General features: G+C 42.4%; 1 protein-coding gene across 2 annotated transcripts in view; it reads right to left on the reverse strand.

Moving 5' to 3' along the window:
- The window catches only part of spns2 (SPNS lysolipid transporter 2, sphingosine-1-phosphate), an 89,827-nt gene extending 77,336 nt beyond the window's left edge, over positions 1-12,491 (reverse strand). For both annotated transcript variants that reach the window (XM_088906980.1, XM_088906979.1), the window contains exon 1: positions 11,998-12,491. In XM_088906980.1, the coding sequence (XP_088763106.1) occupies positions 11,998-12,229 (232 nt within the window). In that variant the 5' untranslated portion in view covers positions 12,230-12,491. The remainder of the gene's footprint in view (positions 1-11,997) is intronic.
- Positions 12,492-12,726: the final 235 nt, after the last annotated feature.

Genomic DNA, 12,726 nt, shown 5'->3' on the forward strand with positions numbered 1-12,726 from the left:
ATATGCCATCCGTGGGCAGCCCATGTCAATTCACTCAGGCCATTTAGCCTTTAAACTGTGTTTGAATTTCTTCAGCACTCAAGCCAGCATGTTGTACACTGTGGCTTGATGATAGCCATTTGAAGATGGTCATAGCAGAAAAAACAGTGTTAGATTTGGGATAAACAGGTTGACATAATCAGCAGCGTTGTTTCGCTGCTCTGTCAGTTCTACAAAAAAGGTCAACTGTTACGTTTCCCTGTGTGGAATAAAATGCCCTGAGCTCACAGGAATCAGTTCAGTTAAATCATCATTAAGGGGCTCGTATCTCTTTAGGATCTTTCGAGGAAAACCAATTGCAGATGTAATCTGGGAACCAAAGCTTTAGTCTCTTGCATCTGGATATAATCCATGTTGTTCACCTTGGCCGTCATATTTCTGGAAAGTTTTAAATTGTCTGGCAGACATTTGATTTGTGATAAGATGGAAGCAATATGTTATGTGACCACAAACAATCGCCCCAGCGATTCCCAAATATAATATGTTTATAGATATACTATCTTGTGGCTTTGAATTAAGTAATACCAAGTTTCAACTTTCGAGAATTATACAGTATGATGTAGCCATCTGGCCTGGAGGTTTCCAAAAACAATGCTTCACAACCTAATTTTTTAATCTCGGGGCTGAACTCATGGCATAAGGGTTTGGTTTTAAGGACCTTATTCCTGGCACAGGCTGGTCAGCAGCAGGGGTACTAGGGTACCTCCTCCACCCTTTAAAGGTGCACAGGAAGTTTCCCACTTAAACTACAATTTAATTAAACCAGACAGAACCTATATTTCAGCCTGGAGGTTGCTGGTTTGGATCCAGATTGTGATATTCTTCAGCTATAGCCTGGAGCTCCCCTTCACATTGTAGAACTGGTTAAGCACTGCAAGGACTAGGAAGAGTTTAGAGTCAACCTTATTGCCTCAGGAATGGAATGGAGGGGCTGACTTTCATGACCTTTATTTCTGTCGACCACTGGAGAAACACAACAAGATCCAGCATTCTTCTCCTTTGACGGTTAGGAATGAGGTGGGGAGTTACAGACACAGGTACCTCTTGATGAGTTTATTAGCTCCTCACATGTTTTTAGGTCTTTTTGGATTGGCTTCCCTTAATCTGCATTCATTTAATGAAACAGGATTTAAATCCTCTCTTTGCCTCTCAGGGCAGCAAAGCATTAGGTTTTGGAAATAAATCATTACAGAGAAATAGGCTGATTCAGTAAGTAACAATTAAAGAACAGATCTTCAACAGGTTACATTACACACATTGCATATACACCTTACTTGCCCAAGTTTTCAGGTACCTCCATCTAAACAATAGGCTGTTTCAGTGCAAACCTCCTGAGAAAGCAGCAATGAGCAGCCCTAAAGAGGTCCCTAACAGCATTCTTATTATCTTCTGTACATTCCTGCTCAACTGCCTGCGTCTATTCACGAAGCTATGAACCCAGCTGGCACACAGCACGGCAGCAGATACCGTCGACTCCTCAGTATAAACTTGGAAATTCTTTCTCTTCTCATTTGCTCTCCCCGCCTGCCAGGCTGTGAAAACCCCCCGTTTGACGAGTTTTTCCGGTCCCGTTGAACGCAGTATCGTCGCTTCGTAGCCGTTCCTGATAGAGTCCATGCCGCCCGCGCAGCTGCTGGGCAGGGAGGTGCCCACTCCGATCCCTGTGTGGCCCCTGGCCCTGTGCCTTTCTCGCTCTCAGGAGAGGAAACCCCACAAGCACCTGCTCGGTTTTGCCCACCAGTCTAATTCCGCCGTCAGCGAGGAGTCATTCCATAGCACCGAAATCCAAAAACAAACTGAGTCTGGCAATAGCAGACAAAAGGCTCCTTTTCAAAGCTCCCTTTGACCAAAGTGAGTTGGGCATCCCTACAGTGTCCTGATTATTTCCTGTTGGAACACACTGAAGATGGGCCTGTAGTAGCCATAGACTGTCAAGCAAGCATGTACTAAGTCTTAAACCAAGTCTTAATGCATGAGCCCATTGATTCAAATTCTTAAGATTACATTTGTTTCAAACATGACAAATATGATAAATTTATCTTGATATTAAAAACTACTAACAGCCTAAAAGCAGACTAAGCAAAACATATCCTTAAACCACGCTGCACCACTGGCTTCTTTAAATGTGCTATCATACATTGGTATTCATTATATTTTTAGGTCCCTTGTCATTTTCCATTTAATGAAGTACCAGCCTATTCTTTCAAGTGACATATAAATACATACCCAGTGAAGTTAATTTTATTTGTGTTTTTGGAGTTGCTGTAGCTCACCAGAAAATAGCACAGTTACTGATATATAATCCTAGGCCCACCGTTCAAAAATAAACAAATAAAAAGTCCATTAAAATGAAAGATTACAATGTGGAAAAAAATGGAGTCAGTAAACGAAATGCTTTGGATCTAAACAGATAAAGCTAATGTGCCAAGAGTAGGGCCAGCAGGAGTGGCGGTTTCCAAGGCAATAGTGAGGTTAGCAGAATAATTGCTAGAGGGACCACATGAAAAACATTTGGGAGGGAAGAGGTGACCTCTAATTCCAATGGTTCCTATTACAGAGCATACTGTCTCATTCTAAAGCCGTCTAAAACCTACAGAACCAGCACTGAATGAACAGAAAAGGTTGGGAGTGGTAGAAATCCCTGAAGGGACTGTGCTGTGGATAGGCTTGTATTTAGAGGAAGAAAATACAAAACAGCTCAAGAAAGGTGAATCAAAAGCAGTTCGAATTCTGCAACACACAACAAACTCCGCTGTACAGGGTGTAGTTAAATAGGTACACACTGCTGAGAGGGAATTTCTAAGCTCTCATGGTCCTTGTTGTATATTAAAAAAAACACCCATAAGGCTGTGTATTTGAGAGATCTTTTTTTCTTACATTTAGATCAAAAGTGTTCCACATGATTATTAGGCAGGTCCCTTTCCAGGCCATGAAGGCCCATGGGGAATGGGGGGCAAGGGCCACTATTTTTCTCAACCATCTGACACTGGAGGTGGAGGTGATGAGGTCAGCATCACGCTCCGGCTGGCCTACTGCCCCCAGAAGGATTAAACCCCGGTACTCATTTGGAAAGCAGGCTGAGGGGACCTGGGACCGTATGGAAGGAATTAGAGCAAGCTACATCACCTGCCCCTACCTGGGATTGAACCCGGGACCTTCTGGTCAGGAGCTAGACACTCTTGCTGTCTCAGCTACCACGGCTCCCTACATGATCATTATGTTGCATAATTTATTATTTAAAATGCACTTCTTTGTCCAATGTGTATTACATATTTGCCAAAATTCAGGACACTTCAGAGTAACTAAAAATATTAAGTTAATGAACACAAATGCACAAGAAATAAAACCAAGACAATCCAGTAAATGAAATTGCAGGAGGAAGGATTTATCTCGGTTTTTTTTTCTGGTGTCATTAAATGATTATTGATTACAATAAAAACACTGGCTGTACAACCTACAGTGGCAAAAGGGGATGACTGCAGCCTACCTTGAGCTATAATCTGCAGGCAGTGCATGACGGATACCACTGTGCTCAGCTGCTGCAGAATCATACACAATGCATGTCCTTGTTTAATACATTTTTATCAGTGCTCTGCATCCATGGACAGCCACTGAACAACCACATAAAATGAAAAACGTGAAGAAGAAAAAGAACTGGAATACTGTGAGGCAGGCTCGTGATGTAGCACATAACGCGCCTCTCGGATAAATGAAGCCGTTAGCACTAGGCTAACTGTTCTAGTAGAAGCAAATATTTATATCCCCTCCTCTTCTCTGCAAGACCACATGGACCTCAGAAACAAGAAGAGACATCTAATTACAGATGTCTTGCGCATTTCTCGATAGGGCAGACAGCAGCAAGCGCTGCTACTGGTTGGCTGGCCCTGTGTTGACGGAGAGTGTGTAGAAACCAGGATTGTTGGGTTTGGAAACAAGACAGCGATGTGTGCAGCAGCACCAGTCGCACTGGCGATTTAATGAATGCGGCATACGATCTTTAACTGTGAAGCCCCGACTGGAAAGAAAAAAGGACAGGGATGTGGGACATGGTTCAGGGTTCATGGGTCATAGGTCATTGGGGGATGCAATGACAGGTCTGGGGGGGGGGACTTTGTACTGGCTTCCATGCTGAACTCTGCAGGGACAAATTGAATATTTCTGTTTTTCTGTTGTTTTTTTTTAATTCCTAAGTCATTCTCACAGTATCACCGAGAATGTTTACTGACAGAGGATGCCTTCACCCGACGCATGCCGTCATTCAGATGAGACACTTTGCGTCTTGTTTTGTTCGTTCTTTTCCTGTTGCACACATCCTTCTCAGCTGCAGAAGGGAGTCTATCCAGCTCCTGCACTGTACTGTAGCTGCACAGGCGTCACGGAGTCCAGTGCCAGATTATCCTCCTGTGGGGCAGATTCTTTATCCTTAACTTTCTGACTGAACTTCAAAAGAAAATGGACAGATTCACAGATGCCTGATCGCGGATAATCGTCTGGTCTCTAATGTTATCTTAGGTAAAGCAGCACCAGATTAGTGCTAATTAAGAATCTTAAAATGTCATAAAAAATGGTCTAGGGACAGAGCTTAGAGCATTTTATACATTAAATAAGTAACAAGCTCAATCTGCCACCCCTTATATTGGTTGACCCTACCTAATCCAGCCTTAACTATAGCAGCATATGCTTCAAGATTTGTGACATTCTGTGGAAAATCACTCCCACAGCATTATTGTCGTTGTTGTCTGAGACACTACGATGCATGTGCATTGACTTCTTTGATCGGGATTAGGCAAAAGATATTCTTCCCATCAAACCCTCTGACAAGGCCTGTTTCTTTCTGTATCTGGGACAGCAGCGGGGACCTACTGCGTTTCTCTGTTCTATTTTTTGTATTAGATCCTTACACGAGGCCAGACTCTGTTTTATAGAGTGATTCACTTCAAATGCTGTGTGAGGACTCCACTCACTTCTGGAAAAATGTTTCCCAACTCAATGCTAGGAAGTCACCAGGTAAACTACCGCTGATCCATGCTGAGAACTCCAGGGGAGACGCATTCTGTGCAGCACAATAAGAACTACTCAGCGGGCTTTCCTCTCATTCACTTGTACAAAGCATTTTGGAAAAGGTATCAGATTTGTGCGATAAACAATAGAAGCAGAAACATCAGTCGCACTACAAGTCAGACACGAGAAGAAAAGCCGGAAGCCCAGCCATTACTTTGACTGACAGATCCTGGCCGGCCGCCAGCCCCTTTCATTATTTCCTTTATTGCCAATAAAGATTTTTGAAATAACGACTTGGGTAATCATGCTGCTTGAGCAGAATGGAGGAGCTCCTGTCCCTCGACTGTGGCCTTTGATAATGCCAAAGTCGGTGTTATTTTGTGTGGCAGGCACAGGTGTTTCAGGGCACTCTGATGCCACTCAACGAAAATGAAAGCAATACAAATGCTTGCACTGCGCGTGGCTGTCCGTTCCTGAGGGGAGAGGGACAACATACTTAAAAAGTGTGTTTACCAAGTGCACTTCTGTGGCACGCAGCTGCCCCATTCCTGAGAAGGTGTGACCTCCACAGCACAAAGATAGAGCTATATTGGTGTAGAGTTTTAAATATCAGGCCTTGACAACCCACCAGAAAACTGTTCCCTGCTCCTCCCTGCAAGCAACGCTAACCTCACTTCAGAACACGTGGCGGGGTTTTTATAAGTCTTCTCGTGGGCCCGAGCGACTAAAAACAGTTTCCCACAGGCTCTATTTACAGGGGGCGAAATTACAACTCTATCGCTTTCTCCACCATAGATGTATTTCAATTAAGCAGTGATCAACATGCAATTACAGTGCTCTACCCACAACAAGAAGAAGAAATATGAAGATTGAAAACACATTTTATTTTGTGGAGATTTTATTTTCATTCTGGGCAAGACAGATGGGTGGATTTAGTCATTCCTACTCGTTTTCATTGCAACAAGAAATGACCTAAACTAAACATTGTGCAGGCACTGACACCTTCCAGAATCTCTGATGAGTATTTATGTATGATGTGTATTTATTGTACATTTCATACATGTGGAGGATTAAATGTGGTTTAACCCTTTGAGGTGAGAAGCAAAGATGAAGAGCTGGTGTGTTGACAGCCTGGGAATTTCTGTTTTCTGTTTTTTTCATACATGAGCTTGTTTTAGCAGTCATACACTAAGATCAGATTTAATTCGAAACTCTTCGAAACCTAAACTGTCTACTAACATTAATGGCACATTTGTTGATATTTAATAAACGTTTTTTAAAAAAGAAAAAGATGTTAAAGTCTTTCGTGGTAAGGCACGGATAATTTTGTCCAAAATACCTCATTTGTATTGTCTGTATTTTACACCATGTCAATGTAGCATTGTTATAAAAGAAAGCTCTTATGAACAGAAATGCCAAATGTATTATGTACGACAAAGAAGGTCTTATAAAGGGGATCAGTTTATTAATAGTCTGCTTTATACATGGCTTCTGAAATATTTAGGCAAGTTAAAGGTTTATGGTAAATGGTAAGTTTAATAAGCTGGGTGGGAGCCAAGCATAAAATATACATAAAATACACCAAAACTATATTTTTGAAAGAAAAGTAAACAGCATTGTCAATTCTTCAGCAAATGTGGGTACATTTTCAAAGGTGTCTTGACTTCTAACTCTCCCACAGGCTGTCTTTATTTTTAAAAATCATAAACAATTTATAAAAACAATGCCCCAAAACTATTGGAAATAAAGGCTGGTTTTCAGCTTGAACTTGCCTGATTTTGTGGCGTTTCAGCTGCCCCAGGGGGAAGAGGAGTCACAGGTGCAGCAGGGTTAGGGTGAGGTTTAGGGATACCAATCACTGCCTCTCCGACTGCGCACCTCAGAAGTACCAGTGTTCCCAAATACAGTGCCCAGGGGGACTCAGAGCCCACCTGGCAAGCAACGGGCTCAAGGCAGGGTACACCCTGAACGGGACACCAGTCCATCGCAGGACACACACAAACACAAACAATCACACACTCACACCACGGCCAGATTTATATAGAAGCCAATTAACCTACCAGTATGTCTTTGGTCTGTGGGAGGAAACCGGAGCAAACATAACATGTGGAGAACATACAAACTCTATGCAAATAGAACCCCAGTACCCTGAATTCAACCTAGGACCCCAGCGCTGCAAGATGGCAATGCTAACCACTGCACCACCTTGTTGTCCATCTGAGACTCTCCCCTCTTTATTTCCTCTTAACCCTAGTGTAAGACCTTCTTAGATTCAAATAAATGTTCTTCTATTGTAAAGAGAATTGGAAATTTGTGGGCATCATATTGGTGTTAGACACAATTGAAACACAAGCAAACTGGGTTGTATGTATGTGTCTATCTTTGTATACCACTAAAACTATCTTATTTACTGGGATCGGAACATACTTGTTTTCTGAGTCTGCTTGAAAAGCTTTGATCAAATCTAATCACACCTTTGTGCCCTCCCAGTCACAGAAGCACCGTTTCTCTACCATTTTTGCAATTGTACTTCCCCATTGAAAGATTGTCATTTTCCAAAAGCTATATTTATTTATTTCGTTACTGTTTTTTTTTAGCAAACATAATCTTGGCGGCAGTCTCACAATTCATTACACACCAGGACGTGTGAGATGTCCCAGGGGACGAATAAGCACAACAGTACCAGTATCCTGTGATTTATTTAATACAAGACCTTCACAATAAAAAGCACTGTAGTGCACAACGTCTTTGTACAAATCTGTTGCTTTGTTTTACACACTAGTCTTAAATAACAGATGGAATTTGCTTCTTGAGCCTGGAATTTTTTGGTGATCTGCAGACTGCCCCTGCGACTGAATTAGGTGTGTTAGCTGCGTTCTGCTTTAAAAACTGCATTTTAAAAACAGTAAGCTTCACAGAAGCACCAAACCTAGTCTGTGCTACCCCAAAGTATAAGAAGCACTGTACTGGAGCATCTTGTCTGGTGTGTATCACTGGGTACATAGGCCGCTTCTACCAGATAAATCCCTTTGTTAAGCTCAGGAGTGGTGGTAGGGAGTCTTCTCTTTCTCTAGCACAGATGAACACATCTCCCTGCTTAAAGCATGCTGCTCTTGTACCATCTCGCAATGCAGGAACTGAACAGTGAGAGAAGTTCCCATTCTGATCCTGGCACTAATCATCTTGATTACAGGAGCTGCATAACAGTGCAGCTGAACAATGAATTACCCAAAGCCGATTTCAAAGCAGAAGTGTAGGTAAGTGTAATTAGCTTTGTCACACCTTGTACAGCAAGCAGATAGCTGCTCTTCTCCATCACATCAAAATGCACCAGGTGTCCTGGGTTTCCCCCTGGAAAATTATGCAAAGCACAGTCCTGTCCTGGTGTAGCCTTCACCTGACAAGGCAGCAGGCTTTGCTGGACAGTGCTTGCATCTCTCTCTGTAGCCTCACTCCCCAGCTGGACGAATAAAAGGCTCGTGCATGCATTATGCATCAGTACCAGAAGGGGTAGGGTGTCTCTGTGTGCTCAGAGGCTTGCTGCAGCTGTATGAAACACAGCTACACCCTTCACTGGGCTGTGTGTAAAAGCCTCTGAGCACTCGCCCTCATAATGCAGTTACTGTTTTGTAGCCACCCTCAGATAACGAAAGGTGTGTTCATTCACTATTAGGAGTAAGCTACTGTATGCTGTTGTGCAGTTCTTTTGCGAAAAAAGGATCCTACGTTTATCAGATGCAACTACTGGGGTACTGTCAGAAAAAAATACCTCCAAGTGTGCCTCCAAGCCTGTATAGAGAGAGGTGGTGGAGTACTTGCTGCTCAATTTAACATGACACGAAACTAGAAATGAACCTTGAATGCTTATTCAGCATTCGATCATTTGCTGCAGGATGAAAAAGACTTATAAGCAACATTTTATGCAAACAGAATAAAAAAAAACAAATCTGTGTGCCATCCCTTGACCCTTGAATCAGACTGGATAGCAAACAAAGAGCCTGTGTATCACTGCAGACTGCCTATCCAGAAAATAATGTAAAAATATAGCAGGAACACATTCCTTCCATACTGACAGAATTCTTTACCTAGGAGAAGACCTTTCAGACTGACATGACTGGAATTAAATAGTTTGCAAGCCAGCAGGTAGCTTTGATCTGAGAAGTCCTCCTCCAGAAGTATGCTACTCCAGACAAATGTTTGGGCGTGAAATATTCTGTCGAATGTGTCATTCAACCAGCAGCGACACCTAATTCCCAGAAATTAACAACATTTCTCTCTCCACCCTGCATTTTTTCTTTTGTTTTCATTCTGACGCAAGTAAGGGCAAGCGTGACGTTTCGTTTCTTCGTTTTTAATATTCGGACAACAGATAGAAACGACTTTAACGCGCCTTCTTTCGTATTTGTGTAGAATTGACGGCCTCCTTCATTTGATTGTAAAATTACACTGGAGTCGAAACGCGTCGAAATTTTCTGAAATTATGTATACCGACCCCCCCACGCGAAGGGTCCACCTGCTGTAATAGCTGAATTAAATGGTACCTCTCTGCTGTTTTCTTTTAAAACAAAACCTTAGTGAAAACCGAAAAGCTTCCCCTTTGCTACTGCGTGTACCTTCTGTACAGCCGGCTGCTGCAAGTACTCTCTATCCACCCCACTGCGGGAAACTGAAACATGCGTGGACAGCAAAATTCCCTGTATTGCGAGGGCTGTGAAATATGGTATCTCCAGCATCAGAGAACAGAATGGCTTTGCATGTGCTTGTATCCCGACGCAGTGATGCACTTTTCCTGCTTGCTCCATTGCGGCTCTTTCAAAACCTTCTTCTGTACATCTGTACAGTATATCGTTTCGACAGCCAACCGAGGCGATGGGCACGTCCTAATCGCGCAAATTAATCTCTTGGCTAAAAGATCACAACCATTAAACCCAGTGCAGTTATATTCCCCAATATCGGAGCCACAGTAAGTGCCTGAATGCAATGATTCTCCATTGCAAATGTCACGTTTACTATGGACTACACCGCTGGTAGTAAGATTTTCTCCACGTAGCGTGAGCAAAGTATTACTGTTCTCGGACTACCGTTCAATATGACAACAAGACCCGAAACCACTTCTAGAGTAAGAGTGTAATTCTACTTTTTCTTCTTTTGCAAAGCAACACACACCTGAACGAAGTGTAAAATGTAACCAATGCTAAATAACGTAAAACGGTTATCCTTGAGACTACATTTGATACTGTAAATTAGAATTCTGCTAAACGTCCTATTTTTTCGCTAGCTGAATCCTAAATGTTTTTTAAAATCTTTTAAAATATTCAGAACAACAGGTTGAATATATAATTGAGACCATTATAAAGTATGGGTTTCGGGATCTCATCTCTCTACTAACGTCTTTTTTCCATTTGATACTAATTCTGGTAGGATTTTGGAATGGATGATCTGATCTTCCTCAAAACAATCACATTGCCCTGTATTAAGATGATTGAATCATGATATGTTAATACCTCTGTAGTCGAAATAACTTTTTTCAAGGGAAAGTGAAACGGGTTGTCTGTGTTCTATGAATTAATATCATACTATGCTAAATCTGATTTTAATTCACGCTCTGTTCTCCAGCGAGTCTGGGCTCTAATTAGACCGTCTCCCTTGCACCTGTGACGGCGACGTCTCGCTGTCCCGGTGGAGATCGGGTAGCACTTGAACGAGGTGAATGAAATGTTTTGTTAGGTCCAAAGGACAGCCTGCTTGAACTTTCAAGTTTTGCAGTGCACTGGATCCGTCAATTTTCAGCACACTTCAAAGGACTGAAAGGTAAAAATGTCCTGCTGATGTTGTTTTGGAAGAATGTGGTAGCAGGCCAGGCACTACAGTCGGTTAAGTATTCTTTTCGTTGTGAGGTCTGGTACGAGCTTTATGCGTTTTCATTTATATTTCTTATATTTCATTTATGGTTCTTATATTTAAATAAATCAAAACATAAAATTGAAAACGACATTCTTTTGGATTATTTTAAAAAGCTTTGTATTAAAGCGATGTCTACAAAGGGAAAGATTTTTATCGCTAAAATCCTCACTTTGATAAGAGTGTTACGAGTTTGAAGCTACAATATGTTGTGGATTAGCCTACAGATACGCATACATTATTAATGCATCGTGACTTCTCTAATGAACGACATATTTCCGAATAAGGTTTAATCTCTGATGATGAAACGTTTAATGGTGCTTAATATTCTGTGTTTTTAAAGACCTAGGTATTAATAATATGAACCTAAATATATCCCACCATCAGAGAACCGGCTGCCAGAGTACAAATCCCATCTCGTATATCACAGAGTTTCTAACAGAAGTACGGTTGTTGTTGTTGCTGCTGCTGTTGCTGCATTTTTTGTCACCTCTGATCTGGTTGATTTCAATATTGAATATTGTCATTTCTTATTATTTGGTTTGGCATACATTATGTACACAAAAATGTCTCTTTGTTTTGTTTGTGTGGCAATATCGGAAAATACTGTACTTCAGATATAAATACTAGGTCTCGACGTGGTGGGTCTGGGATTTATTGATTACAGCCTTGCCCCAGTGGCGTACAGTATTCGCACAGCATGATACTCCTGTTCACTACTACGGGTGAACCTTTCCTGTACTGTTAGAAAAAAGCAACTCTCATTTTTTAAATTATATGTTCTATTAATTTTTAAAGCAAAGGTTTGGTATTCTTAAACTGGACTTAGACCTGTTTACTCTCTCTGCCAACTGACCATGCAAAAATAATACAGTAAAACGCGAAAGGAAACGGGCAGGAATTGTATTCTGGAGTGTGGTAAGCTTCTTGATTATTCTCTGTTTTTGGTGAACTTCGATCACTATATTACAGCTTAAGAAACGGAACAGAAAACTGGTCCACTTGGCATGAACCGTGGATGAGGTACAGTGTATACCAGGACACGGGAAAACTTACCTGCCACGGTGTACCTGTCCATGTAATTGAGCACATTTCCAAAACTGAGTATCCCAGCGGCGGCAACGGGAGACCTGCACCGTAGGAGCGCAGCCCGAAATTTCTGTCCCGGTTTGCAAGGATGAAGATCGGGGTTCGATTTCAGACCGGGGCTCATCCTGCCGGACAGCGTGTGCACTTCGTCCGAACTGCTGCAGCCCTCGATCTCGCACCCATCGCTCTCCACACACATCGTCTCCGTCTGTCACGAAATCCAGCGGGCAGCGCGAACGAAGCGAATGCAGCTCACAGCCAACACCGGCAGAAGAAGATACCAAGCCCCACGGGAACCTCAGGGAGGAAAATAAGAAGCACCAAGATACGGCTGTCTTAATATGCTGAAGGGGGGCGGTCGTCGTGGCTCATGTTTGTGTGGACTGCGCGGTGCAGTGGCATTCCTTGAGATCGCCAAGTCTGACCGGCTTTGCTTCGCTGGGGTATGAAGGGAGTGAGTCTGAAAGCTTGCAGTGTGTAGATAGACTCCTCCTCTCAAAGCGGGCTTTGAGCCGCATTCAAATGCAGCCTATGCTCTTAATGTAAACTTGTAAACACCTAACACTGACCTTGCACGCTATGGAGATAATGATGATACAAGTGGCTCTTCGTCCGCGGTCCCCTTCTGATACCTTAAAAGTTTATTTTTTTTACTTCGTTAATTTCTTTTTCCCTGATCATCCTTTTTTTGCGGCG

The sequence above is a fragment of the Atractosteus spatula genome, chromosome 27, assembly GCF_055471065.1.
Source record: "Atractosteus spatula isolate fAtrSpa1 chromosome 27, fAtrSpa1.hap1, whole genome shotgun sequence".
Lineage (NCBI taxonomy): Eukaryota > Metazoa > Chordata > Actinopteri > Semionotiformes > Lepisosteidae > Atractosteus > Atractosteus spatula.